Consider the following 21984-nt stretch of genomic DNA (forward strand, 5'->3'; position numbering starts at 1 on the left):
TGTAACAAGGGAACATCCTTAACAGTAGAATAAAATAACATAAAATAGGTTTCACCAAGTTATGGGCACTCGATTTCTAAAGATGGGAATTTATTCTAATTGCCATATTTGGAGTTGAGAATCTGCTTCACAAGGGTTTTCAGCCTTCCTCTGGATAAACACAGTAGGGTTTAAGGTTGAACTTGATGGACAATCACAAACAAAAACAATCACATTAAAAAAAAAAGATTTTATTGTTATATGTTTATGGTTTATTTCTGTTTGTTAACCTGAGCATAACACTGCAAAGACAAACCACTATTGTCAATGACCATTTTTGTGCACATTGCCATTATACAATACTCATAATAAGTAGTCAAATACTTAGCTATTAAATTATGCCACAAAGAGTATTGTCATTCAGATGCAATATTTTATAACATACTGAATGCAGATATTTAAGGCCAGAAACCCATCCTAAATCCTTTTTGGAACAGCAGCTTCTACTCCAGCTTGTGACAAGGTGGGACCTTGTCCAAGGAAGATCTGGACATTTTTTCCTATGGCAAAGGTGTGAATATCGAATGAGTCTGGAGTTGCACTTACTGTAAATGCACACAGTTTTAAAGCCCTGTAGTTTGTCACCTGACATTTCACTTTTGATTAAAATCTTGGAACATCCGTAATCCTTTCTTTTGGTCTAGTGCTGATAGACCAAACAGTAAAGTGTTGCTGTCATTTAAAGTTACTTTTGGCAAGTCATCAGATGGCTGTGATCCCTAGATACAACTGGGGGGAGTGCATGGAAGTGTACACTACTCCCTGGCTGGTTGAATATCTATTATTTGCTCAATAGACTGTAAGTAAGTGAAGGAGTATCTTAGGATCACAGCAGGTCTTAGGAGGAGACCCAGTGCAATCAGTAACTTTTGACAAGTCAAACTGTACTCCAAATAACACTAATTCTATAAAGATTTTTAAAATACAAATACACCATATCCATTTGCAGTTGGATAATGCTGAACCCTGAAGCATTCGATTTCCTGCTTATCCCAAGTTTTTTAGGGGGGTCCTTTATATTTGATGAGAAGACTGTTATTCTTGCTGTAAAAACTAAGGAAAACCTAATGTGGACAGAGCTTAAAACTACAATTATTAACACTGTGTTTAATACTATTGGGTTAATAAAAGTATAATAATGTCTATTAAAATAGTTTTATACAGCTAAAGAACTCTGAATATACACAATATAGAGATGAACGAAGCAGCTTTAAACATAATCTGAAAAAATAGCTTCTTGCAATCTTTGTGCCATATATTAGAGAAATATTCCCAGAAAATATACAAACCTCTTCCCTTCTAAAAAGTTGGAAAAAAGATTACTATAGACCATTTAACCCTGAAACGCAATTTGAGCATTACATTATCCATCTTTCACTGGACTTGTACTTTTCCATTATAACAGAGATGAGTTACCAGTCACAGCACAACATTAAATATTTATAGTCCTCATTGGAATAGCGTACAGGCCACAACTGCATCTTCCTCCCAGCTCCAAGTGGCAGATATATAGACGTCTGTGAGGGTGTACATCACATGTGCCATGCAGAAAAGGAATTATTTAGTGCAGTATGAATATGTCAATAAATAAGATTCTCTAAAGAGAATTGTATTTGTAGGAAATAGAGGAGAATTAAGATAAGACAAGTCTGTCATTATTAGTCCCTGATGAGACACATGGCAGTGGAAAATCTCTGCTAAATCCCATATACTGTAGATTGCACTGTAGAAGGATCTTCATCTTCATTATTGTTCAGCTGGCGTTCATGTAATTTTCAAAGGTGACTTTTTGTGAGCGCACAATAGGCTGACATAGGGCACTCCGATAAAAGCCCACTTCTCGCTGGGCCAGAATTTAATCACAGGTCCTTGCTCTGGAATTTCCGATGCAGCATCAAAGTAAGCAAAGCAGACACAGCCAAGATAGGCCGCCAAACAGATCAGAATGTGCCTGTAAGATATAAGAAACATCAGAAACACTTATTAAAAGGCCCAGAGCTCATCACTTGTATTTACATGTAATATTACTCTCATTGATTCTAGTTGGAAAATATATATTATGTCACTATTGCCATGACTAAATCGCTGACACTTCCTTCTGCACCACACTATATCCACTATATCAGCAGCTGCCAACAGTGACCATTCTTAGGGTAGTGACTGTAAGGATACGTGGTTGTGTCCGCTATGCTCTACCTGCTGCAGGTCACTCTGTCATGTGCTCATCTGTATACTTTCCTGCTCTGAGGTTGCATCCTGGAGGATTAAGCTCCCTAATCTGAGGGTAGTGACCTGGGAGTTTCCCGCAAAGAGTCCCATCCCACCTTGCAGCAGGCTCTGGTGATAACCAGGGTCTCCTTGGACTCCGCTCCTTGGAGGAGGTACGTCAGCACTCCTCTGTGATCCAGAGGATCGACCTTCTCATGCCAGGTCCATCCGTTACAGTGACCTTGGCATTCCCTACTAAAGTCCACAGGGGTCCAGTCTGTGGAATCAGACTATTCTTAGAGCCCACTCCTTGGCATAGTTCCATGTCACTCTACATCAACGTATGGAAGCCACAGAAAGAACAGGTAGACCTGTTACATATTCTTTTGTTATGCTTTGGATAATCAAGTCTCAATATACCACAAAACATTCCTAATCAAGAGACTGACAGGGTAAGATAAAATATACCTTACTTGGAATCCTCATACATACTTCAATGGCTTAAGTTAACCTTGTCTAATAAAATTTTTAAGTGAGAGTTTTGCTTTGATAATGACATTAACACAGCAGCTGTCACAAGAGCTTCACATTGCAAAAAAAAACAGGTATTATAACTTCATAAAGCTAACACCACCAGTTGTCTGATGTAGTTTTAAAGCCCCAACCACCAAAGTAGTAAGTTTCATGAAATATACAGTTCTGACCATCTATAACCCTTATGGACTGATGACGTACCTGTACATGATCACACCCTTAGGGGAGTTCAGTGAGGCGTGATGCCAGGACCCTGCTCTGAACCACGGGTATTAGCGGGTGTGGGTTGATCACAGTGCCTGGCTCATTAGCCACTTAAAGGGGTAGTGTGGCGCTAAGAACTTATTGACAGAATAACACACATTACAAAGTTATACAACTTTGTAATGTATGTTATGTCTGTGAATCGCCCCCTTCCCCCCCGGAAGTGTGGTGCATTATACATACCTGTCACGTGCCGACCCCCTTTCCTGATCTTCTGTGCTACAACGTCATCTTCGGCCGTCACAGTTATGCTCAGCCAATCGTGGCTGAGCATCTGATGACGCGGCAGAGGGCGTCCGGCACTCGGAACGATCGGAGAGCTTCGGCCGGCCGGCCGAAGATGACATTGTGGCACAAGATGGCGGACGGGCGCGACACGGATCAGGTAATGTATAATGCACCAACACTTCCTGGTACACGTGCGGGGGTGGGGGGACACAGGGAAGGGGGCAATTCACAGACATAACATAAATTACAAAGTTGTATAACTTTGTAATGTGTGTTATTCTGTGAATAATTTCTTAGCGCCACACTACCCCTTTAAATTCAGCTGTCAATTGTAATAGTAATCAAGCACTGATCTTATAGATCAATGCAGTACATATGTACTGTATTAATCTCTATGAGAGATCAGTACGGTTAAAAAAAGTTTTTTCATTAGTAAAAAATCCTATCCCATAATAAAAGCTTAAATCAGTCCCCTTTTTCCATTTTATATATATAAATAAAAAAAATAAACTTATTTGGTATTGCAGCATGCAGAATCGGCCGAACTAATAATTTATCCCATTCCTGAAAAATTATGAGGATGATAATAAAGCAATTTTAAGAACATTTAGTTTTTTTTTTTAAAAAGGTAATAATTTTTTAAAAGCTGTCAAATAAAATAAAAGTTATGTAAGTTACATATCGTAGCGCACTACACCTTGAGGAGCTTATATAACATGTCAGTTTTACCATTGGAGAGGGGCTCTTATGGGCCTTGTAAACACAAGGAGGAAAATACAAAAGCGCAAAAACAAAAATTGTCTAAGTCTTAAAGGGTTAATATTATTGGTTTACTATGTTATCAGTCAATGATTAAACTACTTACCATACACAGTGGAGGTAGGGAAAGTTGAAATGAGCCCACATTTCACAAAATGCTTTATCACTAATCCAGCAGACTAATGCTAATGTCCACCAAAAGCCAGACATAAGACCCAACTTGTAAACTCTCATGTTGTCACATCTAGAAGATACAAATAATGAGATCATAAGGCACATACTACAATGATTAATACCAATGTTATAAATTTGGCTAATATTTTATTACAATGGATATATAAAACAAAGGAAGCATTACTATTTCAGCTACCATCATATTCTATGTAGGACATTGGATTTTAAAGTAAGTGTACCACTTCCTTTAGTAAATACACTTTTACATGATTCTGTGTCGGTGCTGCCCAGCGCCGATCTACACACCAGCGTCAACCAGGCTGTATAAAAATCATTTTTTTTACTAAGGGAAATGGTACATTAACTTTAAGACATTAGCAGCAAAATGACATTAACATTTTCCAATTCTTAACTTAGTTGTTCACACACAATTTTTCTTTTGTCACTGTTCTTTCTCTGTAGTTACTATTAAATTTAATGGACTTTTCAATTAAGCCACATCCAAAGTCCAATTAGTAACCTCAAACTAGAATAATGTACCAATAGCCGTCATTGCACTAAGGGGAGGCCAGACAGCTAAATGACGTCCGTTATTTTAGACTCCAAATAACGGACATTGTTTTAAACGAAGCAGTAAAAATGCTGTGTGAACATAGCCTTTGATTGACATGGTTAAATTGACTTGTTTTCTGTATTCCATAGGTTGGTATGATTGCAAAGTTACCCAATTTCTATACAATTTGTACTACAATTTTTTTTTATTATTGAATTTTCTGACCCCCTATGAGTTAATTTTTTTGCTGCATTATCTGTGCTTTTTAATTATACCATGTGTGCATACATTGTATTTTTTGATAATTTTTTATTCAATTTTTGTGATATACGATGGGACCAAAAAAAAAGTGCAATTCTGGTATTTGATTTTTTTCTTTTTACGTTTATGCCATTCACTGTGCACTTTTGCTAACATTTTATTATTGTAGATGAGAAATTTCAGATAAATCTCTCTGTGTAAATGCACTCTAATGCTGGGTTTACACGGAGCGATAATTCGCCCGATCGTACGATTAACGATTTTGAAGTAACGATTTTTTTTTATAACGATCAGCGTTTAGACGGTATGATATATCGTACAGAAAATTTGTTTTGCGATCGCTTAAGCCTATCTTACACATAGGGAAAATCAGTGAACGACTTTACACGGAACGATCGGCAAATTTTTTGCGAACGATGAACGACGATTTAAGAACCTGTTAAAAGATCAAAATGAACGATTTTTCGATCGTTCGCCGCGTTTACACGTACGATTATCGTTCGAATTCGATCGTTATCGCGAAAATTCGCCCGATAATCGCTCAGTGTAAACCCAGCATTAGGCCCTTGTGGTACTGTTATGTCAGGGTTATGTTTAAGTTTTTTCCACCTTCTGAAACCCATTCCCCTCACCATATTTGTTTTATTAGTGTGACCTTTTTCTTGTTGTACTTTTAATGCCATTTACCATTTTGTGGTATACCTGGTGAAGAAGAAGCTGAAGACTGACAGGGTAAAAAGAGTGCATATGGTGTCATTGTGAGTTCATACTGGGGGCCGATGGCAGAAGATGGGCCTCAACTACACAGCCACAGGACGCAAGTGGGCAGATGAGCTGACGCAGGGTGCCTTTTTCCTTTATATGTGCCCCTGGTGGCAGAATAAGCCATAGAGAGATCTGCCTATCACATATAGCAGTTTTGCTTTCAATCCTTTGTGCAGACTATGATCAACACAAACAGGTTAGTATAAACTGATTACTATAAGCATACAAACCAATGACGTGTGTGGAGAGTTCTGAGAAGAGTATCTAGTTAAAGCAATATCTGGCAATTTGCGTAAAATAGACAGCATGAATGATCAGATGTGACTTTTCCAGGAAATGTCAGGCCACATGTTTGTGAACAATGACAGTGCTGAAACTGCACCATTTATCAGCATCTACAGCGCTGTGCACAGCCGCCCAGGGTTGTAAGAGCCATCCTTCTGTGTCATGCTATGCATGGCTCTCATTGAGTTTTCTACTCTATAACCTATTTTATCACTACAAACAATATATAAAGATGACATTTATAGGAGAATATGTTCAATTTGTTCCTTTTTTAAATGTATTTGTTTTTTCATTAAAAAAGATTTACTTAATAAGGAACACAGAAACTGAATACATCAGTCAGGCTTTCTGCAAGCATCTTAACATTCTTATTTTTTCTGCTTCTATAAAAATCCACAACTGCATTAGCAAATGTCATAACCACAGCAGATCTATTACACATACGGGTGTGCCTGCGCACACTCACCCTTTTCCTGACTTCTAGGTCCTTGTTTTTATTTTTGCTGATGTTTTATAAGTTGACTTCTTTTTAGATCTTGCTATTTGTTGCATTTATATTGCGATATTAACCATTGCTTTTACATGCACTACTTTGAACAACAAGACTTTTTCAGTTTTGTGCTTGATGCCCAAGCTTATGTCCTATGCCAGCATATGAAAAGAGTAATAATGCAGTGCTGGCCTATTTAAGCCTGACATATATTCATTATGCTGGTTTGGCAGTTTTTTGTGCCAAAGCCAGAATGTAATGAAATAGTAAAATATAATGGGAGATGTTATAATTTATTTCCTCTTGCATCCATTTCTGGTTTTGGCACAAAAACTGCAGTAGCAGTTTTCCACAAAACTGCCATGTGTGTAACCAGCTTAAGGCTATGTTTACACAACATAAAAAAAAAAAGAGAGCACTCACCGTGAAAAATAATTCTTTTATTCTTATGCGTGTAACATAGACACGGACGCCGTGTAGCTGGCGGGGGCGCCCTGTGCAGGATGATTATTACTCGTCTAATCATCCTGCACAGGGCGCCCCCGCCAGCTACACGGCGTCCGTGTCTATGTTACACGCATAAGAATAAAATAATTATTTTTCACGGTGAGTGCCTTCCAGTTTCTTTTCTATTCATGCATTTATGGATAGTGTCTATTGCTACACAGAGTGAGCACCCCGTTACATCTGGTAAACCCTGTTTGGCTTTTTAATTGAGTAGTGCCGGTCTCTCTTTCTATATGAGTTTTTGAATAAAAAAAAAAGAATTTAAAAAGACGTTTGTTGTTGATGCAATGTCATTGTCTTCAGTGCAATGCATTGAAGCCAATGGAATGATGGACATTCAGTGCACACAGTGTGTAAATTAGTCCAAAGGGCAATTAGTCCACCTAAACTAAAATAATGTACCAACAGCTGTCACTGCACTGATGGGCGCCCAAACAGCGAAATGGTGCAACGTTCGCCAGCGACCACCACCACCGCCACCACCGTATGAAGGAAAATGATCAGCTTTTGAATCCTGCTGTCTGCCCCCTCTGTGGAGAAGGTGGAGACAGCCCGAGGACTGCCTGGAAAACATGGATACAACCATAGGCCGTATCCGTCTTTTCCAGGAGTGGATTGAAAACACAGAAAGGCTATGTTTACACACTGTTGAAATTTAGTGGATGGCCATCATTTAATGGCAAAAAACAACCACTATTTTCAAAACAATGGACATTGGACATGGACAATATGCCATTACATGGCGGTCATCCACTAAATTTCAACAGTATGTGAACATAGCCTTTCTGTGTTTTCAATCCACTCCTGGTTTTGGTTACAAAATACTGAGCAAAAATACCGTGTGAGAACATGGCCTAATTATGATATTGAAAATACGGCAGGCGTACTTTACCTTTATTTTATGGTGTGTGAGCATAGCCTTAATCATGAAGAACCCCCTTAACTTTTAGGTAATATGTTCCAGCAACATTGTCAATGCCATGTAGCTCTAGCCGTAACATATTACGAAGTACAGTTAATAGGAGCTGAATCTGGTATATTTGAGTTTACTCACCTCTTGAGCTCAGCAATAAGCAGTATTGTACAAGGTATTCCCAGTGTCATTAGAGATATACTATTGATGACAGGCTTGACAAATGCCAACACTGTGGTGATTCCAGAGAGTACTCCGACAAGGGCTTTAAATCTCCATCTATGATACAAATGACAACATGAAAATCATCATTTAGCACAGGTTTGTTTTACTTTTTCTGTTCATAGCTTCCTGAAGATAAGCTTCACAGAATGCCAACCCATGCCAACTGATACAGTAAGAAGAGTCACTCTGGTTTCTTACTGGCACAGTGCTAATCCCACCTAGCACTGCATTTCATGTTAAGTGAATGGGGCTGTGCTGCAGTTTCCATATGGTACCTGCATGGAAGAGAAGCTGAAGGGGGTTTAATGCTTTACCTAGACCCAATGCCTCTTTTTTTTAAGCGTTTGGCATGACCTAAAAAATATGCCATAAGTGTTTGCCACCAGAATTCCACTTTACCTAATATATGGCCACAATGAAAGACCAGCATTTAGAATTGTCCCTTACAGGATTGTATGGATTTTTTTTTTTTTTACTTTAAGGGACTGCAGTTCAGGCCCCAAACTGCTGACACTGTTAGATAACTGTTAAAGAGGTTAAGGAGACACGTAGTATCTTTCATATATCAATCTGTGCTTCCAGAATGTAAAAAGATGCTTTTATTCTTTAGTACAAAAAGTCAGAAAGGCTTTCCCAAGTTTCTTAAGCTTAGCACGCTGTAACACCCCCGCCCCCCAACACACACCTTTCAGGTGTCAATCGGGAGGGGGGGAGGAGACATTCCAGCTTGCAGCTATTCAGGAGCTTTGAAATACCTCTTTGACTCCTTATACTAGAGAAAGCATTTTCAACAACTTGGAGGCACAGCAATATATATGAAAAGTATCATGTGTCTCCTTGATCTAAGGGTGGTATTCCACGGGCCGATGGGGCCCGATAAACGAGCGCCGATCTGCTAGATCGGCGCTCGTTTACTGGGCCTATTTCACGGCCCGATTATCGTTAAACAAGGGCTGCAGGGACATCGTTACCGATGTCCTTGCAGCCCTAGCTTAACTAGTGTACATTACCTATGCATGGTGCAGGGCTCCTCTTCTTCTACTTCTCCCGGGTCCCACGCGCTCCTCCAGCATCAGGGCGGCCTGTCTCGGCTGACAGGCCACTCAGTGATTGGCTGAGCGGCCTGAGCTGAGACAGGCCGCCCTGACGCTGGAGGAGCGCGTGGGACCCGGAAGAAGCAGAAGAAAAGGAGCCCTGCACCATGCATAGGTAATGTATATCGTCAGTCACCAGCCGTGCACCACTATTCCACGTAGCGGTGCGTGGCTGGTGCCTGAAAAATATAGGTCCTAACCTATATCAACGATCAGCCGATGACAACTATCATCGGCTGATCGTTGTCTCTATTCCACGGAGCGATAATTGCTCGATGGAATAGGGCCCTAACAGCTATCCGACAGAGCCAACAGTTTTGAATGTCAATTACAGCTGATGGATTTCCTTAAACCTGAAGTTTCCTTGCAATCCTGATCATTAGGTAGACCTGGGAGACACTCTTGACTTGTCCAATCACATGGAGATTGCCGTCAGACAGTCAGAAAGTGCTTTGGGGAGCTCTTCTTACGCCTCTATCTAATGATTGGTGGGCATATGAACATCCAGCCCCTGACCGATCAAAGTTTGGTTAAAGTTGAAGCTTCACTTTACTAGAAATGCGCAGACCTTCGGACTTTTAGTCAGATGGCATCTGTGCTCGATCGTGATGCCTGTGATCCCGGGTGCATAGTTGCGATCCCGGGAATATGCGGCCAGGATATTCCAGGGAATTCCAGATCAATTCCTGGCCGCATATTTCTGGGATCGAAACTATGCACCCGGGATCACAGGCATCACAATCGAGCGAATTGCTTTCGGACCAAAAGTCCGAAAGGTTTGCTCATCTCTACACTTTACTTCTTGCTAAACTTTTGAATTTAACTATAAATATAATGATGACTGAATGACTAGATATACTTTTTCAGCTCATTCACACTGCTATATGAAAATAAAGATTCAGAGTGTATGCACAATACAGACTATTTTTTTTACAATTTGTTCAGCTTTTGGTGTCACATTGCATCTATTTTTCAGAATAATTTTTTGCTGTTTTTGAAACGTTATTGAAATCCCAATGAAAATAAATAGAACAAAAACTCAAATGGAAGAGTAAATCAGCTGATGTTGACTGTTGTGACATCATACTGAATTGTAAGTAATCCATAGATAACAATAATTCTCCCTCAGCACTGATAATACCAGTTGGATGACATGTCTTCAGTATATAACCACTTAAGATGTGCCAGATTCTTTCACTAATTTGAATACTATGATCAAACAAACAATTACACCTTAGGGTGCCTTCACACGTACTGTATCGCTGCATATTTATCGCTGCGAGTTTCTCCCACATAAATCCACAGTGATACTGATTGCTATAAAGTCAATGTATGTGTATTCTCGCTGCGTGTTTGGTGCGATTTTTACATGCGAGTTTTGATTTGCACATGATTTTCACAGGAGGATTTGACACCACAAAAAACGCAGCTACTTTCGTGCGATAAATACGGTATGTGTGAAGGCACCCTTAAAGAGCCTCTGTCAGTAGGTTTATACTGTCCTATCTCAGGGTAGCATAAACTAGTGACAGAGAAGCTGAACAGAATGATGTATCACTTACATTGTTCTGTGCAGCTGATGCAAAGATATCCTCCTGAATAACATGGCAATAAGTATTCCTCTCCATTATGTGCATGAGCCCAGTAGTCCTGGATATTCATGAGAAGCAGAAAACTCTGCCCACCAGCTGCTGATTGGCAGTTATCTATCCATGCTGTATACAGGCAGTCATCTGTTAATCAGCAGCTGGAAGGTGGGGGGAGGGGTACGGCATGAATCCTATTTTCCTTCATATTAGGAAAACAGCTGAACAAAATTATGTAAGTAATAAACCGATCTGTTAAACCTGTCACTAGTTTATGTCGCCCTTATTTAAGGCAGCATAAACCTAGTGACAGATTCCCTTTAAATACATATAATATTATAATGATAAGTAACTATCCTATTTAAGCAACAACTGTCTTTGACATTTTAAACAATGACTAATATCATTGGATGTTCAATGAAATAATCTCCCTGCCTGGAATTCTAATAGGCTCAATTCACACATCAAACCTCACATGATTTATTTCCATGAATCTCCATGGTTTTGTGGTATGGTTATTCATGGTGGGTTTTTACAGGTGAAACGTTAAAAAAAACCTGTTTCATATTTTAAAAATGTGTTAGCCTAAAACCACAGCAATTTGCAGGATATCAAATGTGGTTTTGTCCTATGACTTTCTAGGAACATGCAGAGAACTGCTCCTTGTAGAGTCAGGGAGAGAGGAGCTATAGGTGTAAGGGATAAAGTTATTATTCACAATAGTGAGCCAATAGTAAGGCTATGTTTACACAATGTCTTTTTTCAATCATATTTTGGAAGGCCATCAATTTAAAGGAGAAGTCCGCCGTTTTTAAAATCTGGCAGCCAGCCGGGGCAATTGATTAGTATGAACTTACCTCTCCCAGTGCTCGTGGTGAGCAGCAGGACCAGCCTCGGGACCCCAGGATCCGCTGTTCAGACAGTCATTGAATGGGGTGGGATGCCGCTCCAGTCACTGATTGGCTGAGCGGCCAGTCCACCAGCCAGGACAGGCTTTTTCCCCCGTTGTTGCCTTTCCAGCAGGGGTCCCGGGGCCGATCCTGCCACTCACTGCGGGCATGGGGAGAGGTAAGTTCATACTCCTGATCAATTGCCTGCCTTTGCTGGCTGCCAGATTTTAGAGTTTTAGGGATTTTTAAGGCAAAAATATGACTTTATTTTTTATAATTATGGCCGTAATTATTAAAATATGGTTGTAATTTCACCTCACAATGACGGCCATCCAAAAAATATAGTCCGAAAAAAGACATTGTGTGAACATAGCCTAAATTGTGTGATGTTGGTTACCTGTCATGTCGGAAAACTCTTGGAAGGTGCCTTTTAGGAAACCACATTGCTAAAGCAGACATTAGTACCCACAGGATGGCCAACTCATCCAGCATCTGTCCCAGAAAACTCAGGGTTGCATGAAAATAAACTGACCCAATCCCTGTATAAACAAAAGAAGAAAAAAGTTACTTTCATTATAGGTCTATAGCAGTAATTATATATATCCAAGCTAGTAAAAAATCGAATTACAAATGTAACAAAACAAAAATACACCACTAAAAACAAAAAACAAGTTGAAAAATGATTGGAATACATGGCATTTTCACAGGAAAAGAAACGCATGTAAGACAGGCCTAATAATAGTATCACTCCTGCATATCTAATGTAAAATAATAACTGTTTTTAAAGGGAATCTGCCAGCTGTAATCTACGTTCCAAGCTGCACATGGTACCTTTCATATATCCAGCTGTGCTTCCAGAATGTAGAAAATGCTTCTATTCTCTGATATAAAGGGTCAAAGAGCAGGGTAAGGTATGGGAGGAGGAGTAAAGAGATATTACAGCCTTCTGCATTCGGAAAAGCCTCTTTGACTATTTTTACTATAGAATAAATTTATTTTCCTACATTCTGGAAGCACAATTGGATATATGAAAGGTACCATAGAGGTACTTTATCAAAATGCATCTTTAGGCTGGGTTCACACTACGTATATTTCAGTCAGTATTGTGGTCCTCATATTGCAACCAAAACCAGGAGTGGATTAAAAACACAGAAAGGATCTGTTCACACAATGTTGAAATTGAGTGGATGGCCGCCATTTAATGGTAAATATTTGCTGTAATTTTAAAACAACGGCTGCTGTATTGAAATAATGGCAGTTATTTACTGTTATATGGCGGCCATCCACTCAATTTCAACATTGTGTGAACAGATCCTTTCTGTGTTTTTAATCCACTCCTGGTTTTGGTTGCAATATGAGGACCACAATACTGACTGAAATATACGTAGTGTGAACCCAGCCCCCGGCTATGTTCCCACAATGTACAAATAGGGGCAAATAACGGACAATGTTGATCATGATCATTAATGGATGCTGTTGCACAACATCGGCCCTTATTTGTTCTTATTTTTACATTGTGGAAATATTGCATTTGTGGACTGTGCTTTATTATTCAAACAGTTTTTAATATGCATATTTTTACCTGGAACAACACGAATCTGCCACAAAAAGTGACATTTTCCTAAAAACAGTAAACGTGTGTTCACACATTTAGATTTTTAGATTCAGTTTATTAATCTGAAGCTGAGACTGGATTTAAAAGGAGAAGAACTTTCTTTATAGTTGTCCTCCATTTAGGATCCAATCCTGGCTTTAGCATTAAAAACTGAATATAACACAGAATCTGCATAAAAGAGTGTAAACATGTCACTCTTACTACAGCGTTTTGTGGAAGCAGTACAAAATAACAATGACAACACTGTGTCAATAAAAAAAGAACATAATCTACATCACTAGAATGTCATGTGTCGTTTGTACTTTTGTCAGATAATTGAGTCGGACAATAGCCGGAACTTCTAAGCAGACAACGTGAAAACAATTGTTTTGCTGGAATATTACGTACTGAAGTCCAGGATGTAAACACTGGACCTGTCCTCGTGTTCTACTAATCCTACATCAGGCATATCGGTTTGGCAGTCACGCACAGTACAGGAAGCTGATAAGAATTCTTTCTCCTCATATTTAAAAGACACCCAGTGTCACACTTACCGACAACTACGAGCAGGGCCCATATTAAATATATCCCGCTGTTGAAGCAAGTTGCATATTGACGGAACAGGCACATGCATATGGGTGGCAGCACAAAAAACAAAATGTTGCTGATCTAAAATATAAAAAAGAAAGTCAAAATAAAAAATATAAAAAAGAGTGAAGCAAATAAATAAAATGTAAAGAAAATCTAGAAAATAAGACTAAAGCATTAAAACAGAAGCATTCTGAGAATGAATGGAGTAAAATATAGTCAGATATCAGTTCCACTGTGCCACAGTGCTAACCAATCCAGATAACCAGCGATCCGTTCTTTGTAAGGCAGAAGTCAGCATTCTTAGCAACATGACTAGCACTAAATGATAATGCTGTATTTCCAAACCCTGTGAGGCAAATATATAATATAGGGGAGAATATAGAATATAGGTGAGACTCTGCCCTAAGACAGAGTCTGATCAGCTAGGCCTATGACAGGCACAATACAATGCAGTGCAGATCAGCTAGTGACGATCAGATCATGGGCATCATTTATAAAGCATTCTTGAGTATTTTACGCAGGCTGCGCCATTTTTGAAATTTCTCACTTGCAGGGGGCTTGTTAGGGGCGTGGTTTAACTTAGCTACTTTTTTAGCCAGATTTCTCATGTATCATTATCATTTTTTTATTTTGCGCAAAAAATATTGCACAGCAGTACTCCAGTCAGACCCTGGCGTAGTTTGTTTTTAGCTAAAAAAAAAATTGTGTAATATTTATCATGACCCGTGCTCCTAATGATAATTTTCGCACATGGACTCTGAGCTCTGGTCCTTAAAGGGGTAGTGCGGTGTAAAACATTTTTCCCTAAATAACACATTACAAAGTTATACAACATTGTAATGTGTGTAAAGGCCCCAGACGTCTTCTGTTATGTTCAGCCAATGGCGGCTGAGCATCTGATGATGCGCTGGAGCAGTCAGGTCGGCCTCCTGAAGATGACGTGATTATCCCAAGATGGCGGCCGGGGTTGACAGTGATTCTGTGAGTATACTGTATCACACTTCCGAGTCCATGGTTGGGAAGTGGGGGGGTACATGGGGAAGGGGGGTACATGGGGAAGGGGGCCATTCACTTAAATAACACATATTACAATGTTGTATAACTTTGTAATGTGTGTTATTTAGTGAAAAAATGTTTTACATCGCACTAGCCCTATAAGGCCATAATCAGCCTGGTCCTGAAGGGGTTAAGACTAGTATATACAAATAAAAAAGGATGGCGATGCACAAAAAAAACTTTAAACAAAATGGCCCTATACATCAATTCTTGTCAAAGAAAATCTGAGGTTCTTTCCAAAACAAGAACGCAAGAAGTCACAACACAAATTGATGTCATTTGTAGAGAATAAAAAGAGCTGAGATTATCAACATTACTTGAGGCTAACTGGGCCAGAAGAAATGCAAGTGTTGAAGTTGATACCAATTGTCTGCTATCTGATATAAAGCCAAACTCTGATAAAAACAAGATGTAACTCCTGTGGCTTTGGCGACATAAGGGACACAAAGAGAAAAACGCTTTGATCACTTTGCCAACACGATTATTTTCTGGGAGCAATAGCTAATCTTTTAATTATTATTCTATGAGAAATCCCTTACATATGGCTCCACCTAATGGTTAAACAGAGGTACTAAAAAAGATAGCCATGTTTACTTATCTGCTATTTGTGCTTAAAGGGGTTATCCAGTGAATATCTTTTTCTTTCATATGAACTGGTTTCAGAAACTTATATAGATTTGTAATTCAAATCTATTTAAAAATCTTGTCTTCCTGTACTTGTCAGCTGCTGTATGTCCTGGAGGAAATGTTTTCTTTTCAGTCAGACAGAAACAGTCTAGGGCCATTTTTACATGGCATAAGACACTGGCCGTTCTGTGCCCGGGCCGGATCACAGAACGGCCGGTGTCAGAGAAGATAATCCCGGACGATACTGCAGTACCGGACGGGATGATCTTCACTTCTGATGAATTGGGATGCGGGCACATCCGGACATGTCTTCTGTGGACGCTACTATGAATAGCGGATGCAGAAAACTGACATGTCAGTTTCTTGCGGCGCTGCTAGCATTCCTGGCCGGAGTGTATACTATGTGTATACACTCCGGCTGGGATTCCCTCAGCTGCAGCACAATGTAAGTTCTGTAGTAACCACGGCCATTGTTGAAAATTGGCAACAACGTCCATGATTACTACTGAACTTACATTATGTGAACATAGCCTAGAGCAGGAGAGGTTTTCTATGGGGATTTGCTGCTGCTCTGTACAGTTCCTGTCTCAGAGATGTCAGCAGAGAGCACTGTGTCAGACTGAAAAAAAAAACAAAAAAAAAAACAGTTCCTGCGGGACATACAGCAGTTAAAGTGACTGTACCACCAGGCCCAGGCTGAAGCACTGGAGGCGGGCCGACCCACCCTGAGTGGGAGGAAACCCTAGCCCCTCTATAATAAGGGTTCCATTGATTCTAATTGAGTCACGTCATGGAGCGGCGGGGGTTTCTTCCCACTGGGGGGGGTGTGGGCCCGCCTCCAGTGCTTCAGCCTAGGCCTGGTGGTACAGTCACTTTAAATAGAAGTAAATTACGAAGCTGAATAACTTTCTAAAACCATTTGATTTGAAAGAAAAAGATATTTTTGCTGGATAACCCCTTTAAGTATCTCCTCTGTTGGATCCGGCTACAGAGACTAGCCTGATAAATTCCCCCCTTAGTGCCCACCATACATGTCACTGTTTACGGCTCCTGGCACTTTTTTTATGGTAGGCAATAACCTCTGTATAATGTGAACACTGCAATAGACTTGGATCTAGACATCCTAATTTGGTTGCGGCCACTCAATCTTTACACTTGCCCATTCTTCCTATTTTTAACATGTGAATAACTCACTTCCGCATGAACTGTGTGTCTAAAAAGGCAACAAAACAAAAGAGTGAAACTGCTACACAAAAACAAGGCTACCTTTAGGTTTCTGCCCTGTATTTTACTGCATAAATAAACTGTGTGAAACTAACCTACTTGGAAAACCCAATAAATGTCACATGTAAAAGCTCATGTCCAGAGAGTCGGACATCTGGAACTTTTTGCACAATTTATGCCAGCGCCCAAGCTGATTTGCTTCATTGTTTCAGCGCTTTCTGAATCTCAAGACCATGGTCTTTACTTACAAGGCAGCATGGTGCATTAACCCTATTAACAAATGAAGATTTCCCATCACCTGAAACATCCTCTTTGAATCATCATAAAACAAAGCATTATGTTACATCATTCATATTTTGCAAATGACTGTAATTAATATGAATCCTCATAAAATGACTAAGCACATAGTTGATTCTACACCTCAAATAATTTATTGTTATGATGACTTTTAGGAAATGCAGTGCAATGAGATCAGTGTATTGTTAATAAACATAATTATAGTGTATGGTAAGGAAGAAGTGGTGTGTAATATGAATACACAGACTTATATCTAGTCACTGTGCTATAGAGTCCAGTCACTAATGCAGCTAGCAGGAATGTTCTAAGATTAATAGGGAATTGCAATATGAACAACTAACTCTCTGTATGTCAGATGTTGTGATTGCTAGAGCCAGACTAAAATGTCTGTGAAGGTGGATGGGTCTGTAGTAACATGCTAGTTACACAAATAGGTCCTAGCAAAAGGGTAAGGGGGAGTACATGCTATTTTGGTATTATGTGAAGTACTCACACTGGACATTTCTATAAGTATGAATAATGATTTTGCCAATTTATGGCTTCCCTCATGGCACTGTGTCAGACTAAAAATAAAACACCACTTCCCGCAGGACATACAGCAGCTAAATAATATGGGAAGACTTGAGATTTTTTTAATAGAAGTAAATTACAAATCTATATAAATTTCTGACACCAGCTGATTTAAAAGAAAAATACAACCCCTTTAAGCATAGAAAGAGCAGAGATGTCAATCAATAAGTTACAAGTTATATAAGTTTTCCCACAAAGATATAAATCAATCGGCTCAGTGCTTCCTGTTCTGTAACATGATGCGGACTGATTCAACAGGATCTTCCCGGTGACAGGTTCCCAATAAATAGCTAATGCATAATATATAAAGAAACTTGTGCTGAGAAGTGTAAATTCAAACACCTTTGGAGCTCCCATTCATGCTAGTGTGTGCAATGTAAGCAGGCACGCCACATTCACAGAGACAAGGTTCATTATCATGTGTGAGGTTTGTCTGCCGAGTAACCTGTGTGTGAGCAAGTGGGAAGGAATTTATGAAGCAGTGAAAATTAGACAGAGACACAGCAACTGAAAAACTTCTATATAAAAGGACAATATAACCATTCTGAAGCCTACAATCATTTGTCTACTATATGTCACATCCGGATATGTGAACCAGTCCTGACCAAATTCGTTGCTTATGGCGAAATATATGAAACAGACATGAAGGGGGTCTTCAGGGTCCACACCTGTTATTGCTTATGTTTTATTGTGTTTCACTGGTAGAACATTTCAGGGAAATAGCCACAAAGTTATGCTGCGTTTACACGAAACGATAATTGGCCCGATCGTACAATTAACAATGTAGGAGTAACGATTTTTTTTTCATAACGATCAGCGTTTAGACGGTACGATATAACATACGGAAAATTCGTTTTGCGATCGTTTTGCAATCGCTTAAGCCTATCTCACACATATTGGGCAAATCGGCGAACGATTGTTCACACGGAACGATCTGCTAATTTTTTGTGAACCATCAACGACGATTTGAAAACATGTTCAAAGATCAAAGTGAACGATTTCTCGCTTGTCATTTGATCGTTCACTGCGTTTACACGTACGATTATCGTTCGAATTTAATCGTTATCGCGCAAATTCGCACAATAATCGTTACGTGTAAACGCAGCATTAGTGTGAATCCACACAAGCCATCAGCAGCAGGCAGATGAAAATCATCAGTGCGTTGTCTTGCATACTGGTGCATGTAGGCTGCATCTGAGTAAATCAGGCAGAATTCCGCGGCGGAACTTTCTGCTGTGGAATCCCTCCTGTCCCAGTGTGCCATAGCCGGTCTATGGGAGAGCATGTGCTCCTCTGCTGCCGCCGCTCTCCGCTTAGAGAAGTGCAGTGGAGATGCGTGCGCTCTCCCATAGACAGGCTATGGCACACTGAGACAGGCGAGATTCCACGGCGGAAAGTTCCGCCACAGAATTTTGGTTGATTTAGTCAGTGTGAACATACCCTTATGGTAAGGAGAGCTGAAAGGGACCCATCCCCCCCTTCCCCCCCAACGATAAGAATAGCTTTTGAGGTGCCATCATTAACAGTACAAACTGATTGAACATTGCTACAGACTGTTGTGTTCACGTGAGCGGAAGCAGCTGCCGGATAAAATTAGGCACCAAGTTAATGTAATCACTTTCACAAACATCAGACATTGTACTTTCTATGATGTGATAAGCAATAACAATGTCTCCAACATGCAGCTAACTATAATAGTACTCTATCCCAAGAGTCATCCACTAAGGTAAGTTAGAGGTCACCTGTAAGATACACATCCCAAAAACAAATCACTGCCACTAAAGTAAAAAGGCTTATAGCATGATAACCATAGGCCTAGTACGTTTAGAGACCATTGTTTTACCACTGTAGAAAAACATTTTCACTCTTTATTACTGGGATCAGAAAATGATCTTCTTGTCTATGGAAACTTCCTTTATGTGCTAATACTGTGTTAGTATTCTCTGTAATAAATCAATACACAAATAATACATAGTGTCATACTGACCGTATTGTAAAACTCTGCAATAGTGGGGACAATTTTGTAATTGTCTTCACACCAGTCCACCTCTGAGCTCCCAGCCTGGAGATGGTCCCATATCCTCAATGATGCCATTGCTGGGTGACTGCTGGCCAGATAGGTGACTTTTGCAGTTCACCGCAGGGAGATGTCAATTCTTGTCTTCCTTGTGTCCTGAGTTTATTGAAGACTGTATAGTTGACCTTATGATCCCTTGAAAAAAACAAGCTGATGCTATACAACTAATAGGGTGATGATGATTCGCCCAACAGCTTTTTTAGCACTTCCCTTGTACGACGTCTCTTCTGTAAATGGAGAAGCCTGTGTATAGATGTTCAGGCTGCTTCTATGGATCCTGCATGTATCCTACAGCTCAGGCGGTAATAGGGAGACTCAGGCTGCTGTGAGGACAAGGCAGCTTCAGTGTACAGCTTGTCCCTTCTCAGTCTGTTACTTACCATCTGCTTGATCCTGCAACTGAAGCGAATATTTAAAGGCGTCCATAAGCAGAAGGCGATCCCTCCCTGTGGGTGGCACCAGTGATGCACATGAACTGCATGCACGCCCCTGCCAGCCTCCAGATTGTTTACATGCAGCAGGGTATCAGGCTGAGCCCAGATTATCATGTCTGCCAGGCACATCCGCCTTCTGAGACCTCTCTACTGTGTGTGTATTGCTGGGGGATGTCTTCTTCTCTCAGACACTGCTGCCAGTCTATTTAATAACCTGCACATGTGTCTGTGCCAGCTAGTAATTCTACTCATTTGTTACACACAATACAGGGACATGTTGTACATGAGAAGGACTGTGTAAGGAAAACATCCTGGGCATTTCACAACTACCTCTTACCAGTAAGATAGGAAGCAGCAGCCAGCAAGGAGAATAGGCAGAAAATATTCCAGGCTGGCAATGCTGCCCAGAGCCCACTCTAACAGCATAGAGTGGGCTATATATGACACAATGATATGTTCAGGGTTATTAAGTATTTTAAATTATATTGTCACGTATAGACAGAAAGGTAAAATGCCCTCAGTCTAAACAAAAAAAAGAGATAAAATCTGCTTTAACCCCTTGCCTCCGCAGCCTGTTTTGGCCTTAATGACCAGGCTCATTTTTCAAAATCTGACCTGTTTCACTTTATGCGCTTATAGCTCAGTGATGCTTTAACGTATGCTAGCGATTCTGAGATTGTTTTTTCGTCACATATGGCACTTTATATTAGTGGCAAAATTTGGTCATTACTTTGTGTGTTTTTTGTGAAAAACATCAAAATATCATGAAAAATTTGAAAATTTTGCATTTTATGAACTTATGAAATTCTCTGCTTCTAAAAAAGGAAGTCATAGCACATAAATTAGTTACTAAATCACATTACCAATATGTCCTCTTTATTCTGGCATAATTTGGGAAACATATTTTACTTTTTTAGGCTGTTATGGGGCTTAGAAATTTATTAGCAAATTATCACATTTTCATAAAATTTCCAAAACTGATTTTTAGGGACCAGTTCTTTTTTTAAGTGGGTTTAGGAGGCTTGTATACTGGAAACCCCCATAAGTGACCCCATTTTGGAAACTAGACACCTTAAAGAATTAATCTAGGGGTATAATGAGCATTTTAACCCTACAGGGGCTGGAGGAAAGTATTCACAATTAGGCCTTAAAAAAATCGAAAATTTTAATTTTCCAATAATATATATGTTTAGATTAAAGTTTCTCCTTTCCAAAAGGAACATGAGAGAATCTGCACCCCAAAATTTGTAACGCAGGTTCTCTTATAGTACAACGGTACCCCATATGTGGGCGTAAACCACTGTATGGGCACACAGCCGGGCTCAGAAGGGAAGGAGCGCCAATTAGCTTTTTTAAAAAGTTTGAGCGCCAGGTGCGTTTGCAGTGCCCCTGTAGTGTCAGCAGAATAGAATCCCCCCAAAAGTCACTCCATTTTCGAAAGTACACCCCTCAAAGAATTCATCTTGGGGTAGGATGAGCATTTTGACCCCACATGCATTAGAGGAAAGTATTCAAAATTAGACAGTAAAAATGAAAAACACGAATTTTTCCAATAATATGTTCGTTTAGTTTGAAATTTCTCAATTTCACAAGGAAAAAGAGAAAAAAAGTACCCCAAAAATTGTAACGCAGGTTCTCCTGAGTACAACAGTACCCCATATGTGGGCATAAACCACTGTATGGCCACACAGGAGGGCTCAGAAGGGAAGGAGCGCCAATTAGCATTTTCAGTTCAGATT

At 39.8% G+C, this 21984-nt stretch overlaps 1 protein-coding gene across 2 annotated transcripts in view; it reads right to left on the reverse strand.

Moving 5' to 3' along the window:
- Positions 1 to 214: 214 nt before the first annotated feature.
- Positions 215 to 21984, reverse strand: part of ACER2 (alkaline ceramidase 2) — a 57899-nt gene continuing 36129 nt past the window's right edge. The window contains exons 1-6 of one of the 2 annotated variants that reach the window (XM_069962045.1): positions 19722 to 20356; positions 13924 to 14038; positions 12173 to 12314; positions 8122 to 8259; positions 4139 to 4276; positions 215 to 1990 (exon numbers count right to left, since the gene is read on the reverse strand). In XM_069962045.1, coding sequence (XP_069818146.1) covers positions 1804 to 1990; positions 4139 to 4276; positions 8122 to 8259; positions 12173 to 12314; positions 13924 to 14038; positions 19722 to 19829 — 828 coding nt within the window. In that variant the 5' untranslated portion in view covers positions 19830 to 20356 and the 3' untranslated portion in view covers positions 215 to 1803. Of the gene's footprint in view, positions 1991 to 4138; positions 4277 to 8121; positions 8260 to 12172; positions 12315 to 13923; positions 14039 to 19721; positions 20357 to 21984 lie in introns of those variants that run through there. The other variant, XM_069962046.1, reaches the window with a different exon arrangement.

The sequence above is a fragment of the Dendropsophus ebraccatus genome, chromosome 3, assembly GCF_027789765.1.
Source record: "Dendropsophus ebraccatus isolate aDenEbr1 chromosome 3, aDenEbr1.pat, whole genome shotgun sequence".
Taxonomy (NCBI): domain Eukaryota; kingdom Metazoa; phylum Chordata; class Amphibia; order Anura; family Hylidae; genus Dendropsophus; species Dendropsophus ebraccatus.